Raw genomic sequence first — 8,079 nt, 5'->3', positions numbered from 1 at the left:
CATGGGGGGCATCTCCTGATGTCGGCAGTCCCGCTTTCCCCCTCCACCACCAGGCTCCTCATGCAGACGGCCACAGATGTGGGGACTGTGCTGGGGAATCCTGGCACAGGCCCAGGAGAGCACGCCGGGGATCTGGACACGGCGCCAGGGGTGGGAAGCGGGCTGGCCAACCAGGCACCCCGGCAGTCGCGAGCACCAGAATCTCCAGGCTCAACCCCCGCCCGGAAAGCCACGCTCGGCGTAGCTCCAGAAGACCTTTGCACAGGGCACCCCGGAGAGCAGAGCTCCGAGCCAAGCTGCTAGGGACCCTCCGATGGCCACGTGCCCACGAGCCTACACTAGCCACGTGCTGGGCCCGGAGGTCCGGAGTCATCCCCCACGGTGGTGTCCACCCACCTTCCTCTCACCCGGCCACTCCCCATGAGGAGGTGGTGTCCACGTCTTCTCACCCACACTTGCGGACAGTGACCACTTCAGGACATGGAAGAGCTGCATGTCGAGACTAGGACACGGGAAAGGGTGTGGCTTCCACCCGTCCTCCCTCAGGGGACCCCGCCCTGGGCAGGCACTGGGCATGAGTCCAGGCAGAGCCCGGCCAGGCCGAGGTCCCTGCTGACCACAAGCGCCAGCCTGTGAGCAGCTGGGAGGGAGGGAGGGGTATGGGTGGGACGCGCTTCCGCCTCGAGCCTCCCTAGCTGGGGGAGTGGAAGCCACAGCTCCAGCAGCCTCTGCCCCATGGGGGGGACCCCGAGCACCACGTGGCAGGATAACTCGTAAAGCAGCCGTGGTCTTGGACCCGAGCTGGGCTGTCATCCTGACGGGCGGCAAGAGGAGGCCGTCACGTTCAGGGGCTGTCCCCTGCCCGGACTCTGAGACCCACCACCACGGGCATGTGAGGGCTACACCAGGTCACCGGGCAGACAGCACAAGTGGGCCGTGGAGGGGACAGTGGTTCTAGAGGGCAAGGAAGAACAGAGACAACCAGAGGGCAAGAGGGCAGCGGCTAGACGACACGAGGCGACCAGGAGACCAGGAGGCTGGGCCGGCCCAGGACAGGCCAGCGTACTGCAGCCCTGTGGAAACGCACCCAGCTGGCCTGACCCCACACACCTCTTAGGGCCTCAGTGAGATAGGACTCAGGGAAAAGCCACCGCGTAAGGAGACAGGTCGGCCTGTGCAGTCATGCAGCCCTCCCCTTCCAGGCATCGGGTTTCGGGTTTCATAACTCTGGCCTCTGATTCGCTCCCATCCCACTCCCTCCTCTCAACCCGGGCATCTGTGTTGCAATTCAGAGCAAACGTCAGCTAACTCCACTCAACTTTGAGCCGCAGACAGCTTTGGTTCCCAAATAACCCTGAGAAAAAATTTACAAGGAGTAATTCGGACCAGCTCCCTGGGCTGGCAAACGCGGCCGGATCCCACACAGTCCCCTGCACGGTCCTTCATCCAGCAGCTTGAGGGAATGCTGGCACGTGTGCACAGGTGCCCAAAACCTGGGCAGGAGGGAGGCATGGAGAGACCACAGCACGGCCACCCCACGGGGGGTGCTTCCTCTTCTCTCTCTCTAGCAAGCACCCTTTGGCAAAAATTTGACCAGAGAGGGACAGAGTTAGAGAAAAAGTGAGAAAGTAAGCCACCAGGTCTGGGACTCGAACCGTGGTCAGCCATGTGTGAGTCCAGCACCCTTAACCTCCATGCCATCTGCCAGCCCCTAAAGTTAAAATTTTAAAAAGTAAAAATAAAAATGGAAGAAGGGAGCCTGACTGTTAACCAATCTGGCTGGTGCACCCACATGGAGGCAGGTTCGCTGGCAGCGGCCCCACCCCAGTCCTTGAGGGACCTCAGGACGTGCAAATCTGAGCACACACCCCCCGACTCCAGTTGCCTGAGGCCAACAAGCAGCAAGTGGCTTACTGCTTGGAAGCCCAGGAGCAGTGTCCATAAGGCCGCGACAGACACTGGGCTGGGAGGAAATGGCTCGGCCTCACACCAGCAGCTGCAGAGCTTGGGAGGCCCCACCCTGAAGAAGCCAAGTACAATCGCCACGCTGACCGCCACACCGCCTGCACCCATGCCCGGATACTGGTACTCCCTGCAGAAATGCCTGCTGGGCCTCGGCCAGAACGCACACTTGGCAGGGGGCATCTTGCCACAGGAGACCCTGGAAAGGCTCAAGGGACCCTGCAGCTGGTTCGAGGGGACTGGAGTTTCGGCAGGAGGGGCAATGCCACCTGGAGTCTAAGTCCCTACGTTCAGCAAGACATCACCGTCAGACCAGGGGCCATGGCTGCGACTGTGGGGACCCTGCCCTTCTCTGGGAGCTGCACTGCTGACAGCCCTGCACGACCAGGCAGGCACTGGCCGCCCAGGGGAGTCACGGTCCAGGCATGAACCTGGCAGCCAGCACCACCAGAAAGGGACGGGCCTGACGACCATGCTCCAGAGGGACAAAGCAATCTGCAAGCAGCAGAGAAACCGGACCTCGGTCTGACTGAGCCTCTGAACCCAGGGACATTTTTTTTTTGTTAAGAATTATTTATTTAATTTTAATGTATTATTATTATTATTCAATTGACCAGAGACAGACAGAAATACAAAGAGAGAAAGGGAGCGTGGGAAAGCCAACCACCAGGTAGGTCCGGGACCCGAACCCTGGTTGACTAGTGCGAGTCCACCACCTTAACAACCACACCACCTGCTGGTCCCCCAGGGATCTTTTTTTTGGAGAGGTTTTCGCTATAGGGCGCGTGCGCTCACCAGATAGAGAGAGACAGAGAGACAGAAAGCGAGAAATCACCCCCTGGGGGGATGGTCACGCCGCAATCCCCTCTCCTCCATTCGCCTCTCGGAATCCTGGGCACGCACGGACACGCGCCCGGCGTGAGTTTTAAGCCACCGGGTCCAGGACGCGACCCGCGGTCAACTACGTGGGAGTCCAGAGACCTAGCCATTACACTAACTGCTGGTTCCCCCCCAGGGATCTTTTAATAGCGCTCTCTCATACCAAGAAACAGATGGGTAGGCAGGGCACAGCAGCAGGCCCCAGTGGGGTCCAGCTCGCACAGGGTCCCCCAACTCTATCTACAGGAGAATCACTGGAAGCTGGTCAGAGCGACTCTGCTTCACCGCCTGGCCCAGGGCAAAAGGGCGCCAGGACAAGGCCTCGGGGACGCCACTGGTCACAGGCTGACAAAACAGCAAGACAGAGCATGGAGCCACCCAGTGGCTATGGCAGGAAACTCCGAAGTAAGGAAAGGCTAGAAGCCAATACACTCAAATTTTGAAAAGACCTACTGGGGGGACCAGCAGTTACCAGAATGGCTATGTCACCAGACTCCCATGTAGTCGACCGCGGTTTGAGTCCCAGACCTGGTGGCTTAAACTCCCGCTGAGGTTCGAAGGGCATGGACAGTGCCGTGAGAAGCCACGGATGCATAGTCTAAACACACATGGAACCGCGGACCGCTGCCCAGCAGCGAGCCCTGGCAGGCTCAAAAAGCCCAGCCTTCTAGGCCAGGTTGGGGGCACCATCGGCCAGACCCCGCCAGGAGAGACGAGCACAGGCACAGAGGGAAGGCCATGGCCGTAAGACAGGGAGACACATGCAGGGCAGACACAGGGCTCCCTCCCTCAGTAACCCCACCTGGCCCAGGCAATTCTGTGAGCTGGAAGCCAACCCACGTCCCACTGGCCCGGCCAGCACACGCTCATCTGTCTCTAAGGACGGGAGGACAACTGCGATCAGGAATAGGGCTACAGACACCAGCTCCTGGCAAGGGTTCAAATCCACGACAGCCCCAACCTGGTGTGTGGGGAAAACACTTCTCTGAGCCAGAGCTGAGACGGGACGTACATCTCAGTCTAGCCACAGCGAGCAGTCCTGGATGGGGACCAGAAGACAGACAAGGCGGCCCTGAACCTCCCGCCCTGTCAGCCCGTGTTCACATGCCCGGCCTCAGATGGAGGCCAAACGGGGAGGAGGACTTCCTGTTTCCTGACTGCCAGGGAAAGCAGTGCCATGTGCTAAGTGTGTGTCGAGCGCGTGACTGGTCTGACCCAGACATAACTCGCAGAACACGCGGACCTTGGGCGAGCACCCTGGAAAAGGACTGCCCGTGCCCCACCGAGCAGGACTGGGATAGGAACGGACAAGGTGGTGAGAAGGGCCAGCTGACAGTCCGCGCAGAACACGGGAGAAGGTGCAGAGATGGCTGCCTCCCCGGGTGCTGCCTTTCCATGACCAGATCAAGCCAGGCACAGGAACACAGGCTCTGCACGTGGTGGCCACAGCAGACCGACACGCAGAGACCAGACAGCACCCTGACTGATTCCAGCACCGACAGCCTGACAGCCTGAACTTGGCATCGCGAACTACCTGTCATCTAACTGCTGAACACAGCACCCTCTGGTGGAGCGGGCGCCCAACACGCCTGCGGCAGCGCTGAGCCGGCAAGCCCTGCGCCCCGGGCACCTACCTGCGAAGGCGCGGCGCCGGGCACTCAGCTCGCTGGCAGCACGGACATCGGTGCAGAGCTTCAGCATCAGCAGCATGGCCAGGGTCATGACGACACTCTGCCACAGCAACGGGGCCTCGAAGTGCCTTCCAAACCTGGACCGGACACAGGGCATGAGGTCACCAGGGCACTTGCCGGTCTGCCATCCAGAACGTGCCCACAGCCTCTGTGGTGGGCAGACAGGCGGCCCACCCAGCAGCCGAAAGGGCTGCCCAAGCAGGGCTGGGCTGCTCGCTCCACCAGTTCCAAGCCAGCCCCACAGCCTAGTCAGGAGACAAGGGCCGGGTCCCACACAGCCTCCCACTGTTTGGTCCTGGTCCCAGCAGCTTGAAGGACATGCCAAGTACACGTGTGTGCCCCAAATTACAACAAGATGGAGAACTGGAGAAGAGACTGGGGCATGGCCATGCCTCATGGGGAAGTGTGCTTTCTCCTTCTCCCCCTTTCTGTGTCTGTCTCTCTCTGGGAGTGCACACACCCTCTGACAACTTAGAGTGATGGGGCCAGCAGATGGCGTAATGGCTATGTCACTGGACTTCCATGCAATCGACTGTGGTTCGAATCGCCGGCCCAGTGGCCCAAACTCACACCAGGTGCGTTGTGTGCGTGCGTGCCCAAGATCCCGAGAGGAGGACGGAGGAGAAGGGACTGCGGCATGGCCATCCCCCAGGGGGGTGATTTCTCACTTTCTGTCTCTCTCTGTCTTTCTGGAGAATCCATGCGCCCTACAGCAAAAACCTCTCCAAAACAAATAATAAAATAAAGTGACTCTAAGGGTTACAGAGCACATGTGCCAGCCTGCAAAGGAAGAGAGTGCAGAGGGCGCACACCAGGCCAGCGCGGGTTCAACGGGGAACAACTTCAAGTTCCAAAGGAGCAGGAAGACTGCCGTGGAGGGAGCGTGTGTACCTACCCGCAGTGTAACACAGAAGCAGCCCGGAGTAGCCAGGTTTGCCACCTCCTCTGATACAATGTCGCCATTCCTATATCCAAGATTGCCAGTCCTGGCCTAGAGCCAAGCATCAGCCCTACCATGGGTGGGGCGTGAGGACAAATGAATACCCAGTGAACGCCTGGCCTGGTGCGTGGGGCCCCAGGTGTCTGCAGCCTCTGCCTGCTGCCCTGATACAGTCACAGCCTGCAGACGTGCGCTTCCGGCAGCACTCAGCCCTTCCAGGTTGACCCACAAACCACAAACCCTACATCAGCATTTCATGGAGTGGGAGCTACTGAAGGCTAGCTTTGCAAAATGGTAATGAGGATTTTATAAAACAGGGCATGAGAGATACGTAAGTTCCAGAATCCCTGGGTTTACTTATTCACATCAACCCCTTCTTGCAGAACCACCTGGCCACGTACGCTGCGCACCCCAGGCCCCCAAGCAGACAGGCTGTTTCCCAGAGGGACCGGAGCTCTGAGGAACAGCTGCCAGCCGGCTTTGGAAGCCACGCTGGAGACTACGCACACTGCCCAGGGCAGCCTGCCACAGCCATGGCCTCTGCTCTCCCTGCCCCTCATCACGTGTGGTATGCGCATGCACACGAGCACGCGTGTGTCACTTCTGCTAAAGCGCAAGCCTGGCCGCCTCTCCTAGGCTTTGGCACAAGTGAAGCCCTGAGAACCTGCGAAATCCAAGAGCGACCGCCCTCTGGAGCCTGAGGGCACCAGGAGCTCAGGCGGGTGCAGAGAGGGTGCACAGAGGCCCTCCCTGAGCAGTGCCCGGCTGCTTCTAGGCTTCCCGAGCGGCAAAGGCACATCCCCAGAGGGAAGACCCCAGGAGGGACGGGCGCCCCGTGCTCCCCATGGTCTTCCGGCAAGTACTGGGAACTAGGTCAAGTGTGGGGTCGGTGGCCACAGGCAGTGTGGGGCACTGAGTCTATGAAGGAGACCGCAGGGAAGGCTACCCGTGCTGCCCTGGGAAAGCGCTCCCAGCCCCTCGGCCAGAACCCCCACTGTGCCAGAGCTCAGAGCCACGCAGGGAAGACCCCAGCACTGGCGTGACCGTGGAGGGCTCTGAGGCACAGGATTCTCATTTCCTTCCGGCTTGAACAAGCCCTCTGGGGAGACCTCTACATGGAACCCTTTTCCATACAGCAGCGGGCCACTGCTGGGGAGAAAATGATCCCACAGCCTCAGAACGTGAGCTAGGCTGGGCTGGGTGGCCCCGCGTGTGACCCCACTGTGGTGCGCCCGCTGGACAGCATCTGCTGTGCCCGTGCCCCCGGACGCTCCCACCCACACCTGAGCCACTCGGCACACCCACCACTGTCATGGGCAGCTGGTGACCTCGACCCTTAGTCAGAGGCAGAGGAGGACGAAGGAGGAAACTTCCACGTGGTGGCTCCACTTCCGCTAAAGAACTGAGCGCCCACCAGCCCTTGTTCAGAAGCAGCCTGGCCCGGAGACACACCTTGAGGAGCTGGAAGATGTTGCAGTGGCGACCAGCCCCAGAGCGGGCAGCGACCTCACTAGCAGGCCTCCCACAGCACCCAGGAGGGATAGGACCAAGGCGACGGACAGAACGCAAGGAGGAGAGAGAGGCGGATCCTGAACCCAGGTGAACATGGCTGTCACAACCCATCAACCCGCACGCTCCATAGGGGCCTCTGCGTCGTGGACGTCACACCTGCACAGCTGACATGGGGCTGGCCCACAGAAGCCAGAAAGTCAAACGCAGAGTCCAGACTTTTCTGGCTGCAGAACGCAGCTGTGAGACCCTCCCACCCAGTTCCCTGAAAGTCACCCTCCAGCCTTGTCTGGCCTCAACAGAAGGCGGAGGGTGGTAAGAGGGAACGCCTGGCTGTGCAGGAAGGAAGTCCCCGCCAGGAAGCTGCACTTCCTGTCTGAAAAATCCGGCGCAGGGAGGCTGGTGCCAAGCAGGCCTGGGTCCCTCCTGCCACCCTTCACCCAGAACCCCTTCCCAGCTAAGCCAGGGCCTGGCCGACCCACCCTGAAGGACCTGACCAGGTCCCCACTGTCCCACCCCACTGAGTTTCCTGGGAAATGACCTGATGGGAGCAGACAACCCTCCCGCACAGCTGCCTTCCTGAGGGGCCAGACACTGCCTGCTGCTCAGAGCCCCGGAGAGCCCTTTCTGGGGCCCCACTCACCAGAAGAGGATCCGCAGGATGTTGGCCGCCAGCAGCACCAGGCACACGTGGGTGGAGAAGCCGTCAGCGTTCTGTGTCCTGCGGATGTCCCTGTACTGCGGGATGTAGGGCACCACCCCTCCGAAGACTATGGCCCCCGAGGCCCCCCAGGACACCAGCTGCTGCAGCGGGACCAGCAGCCAGTCCAAGCCTTGCGCCTCCATCCCGGCACCTCGGTCCGCGTCCACTGGCTCAGCTTGTCACCTCCACGCTGGGCCGCGCGGGGCCTGGCAAAGGAGGGAGGGAGACCTGGAGTAAGGCCTGGGGGAGGCGTGGCGGCCGAGCCCCGGGGTCGCCCAGCTGGGTGGGAGGACGCACGGCCCGGGTAGGGGTGCACACGTGACCCGGGCCGGGTGCGGTGACCACGTGCCCCGGCCGAGAGTCCTCAGCCTCCCCGGGCCGCTCCGCGCGCACCC

At 61.1% G+C, this 8,079-nt stretch overlaps 1 protein-coding gene across 1 annotated transcript in view; it reads right to left on the bottom strand.

Moving 5' to 3' along the window:
• Window positions 1-8,067, bottom strand: part of SLC66A2 (solute carrier family 66 member 2) — a gene marked incomplete in the record, with an annotated part of 29,544 nt that extends 21,477 nt beyond the window's left edge. Inside the window, 2 exon segments of the mRNA XM_027767210.1 lie at window positions 4,476-4,609; window positions 7,625-8,067. Coding sequence (XP_027623011.1) covers window positions 4,476-4,609; window positions 7,625-7,827 — 337 coding nt within the window.
• Window positions 8,068-8,079: the final 12 nt, after the last annotated feature.

Source organism: Tupaia chinensis, unplaced genomic scaffold, assembly GCF_000334495.1.
Source record: "Tupaia chinensis unplaced genomic scaffold, TupChi_1.0 Scaffold144022_1, whole genome shotgun sequence".
Lineage (NCBI taxonomy): Eukaryota > Metazoa > Chordata > Mammalia > Scandentia > Tupaiidae > Tupaia > Tupaia belangeri.
The sequence above is the reverse complement of the archived record's forward strand: the minus strand, read 5'-3'. Positions and strand labels throughout refer to the sequence as shown.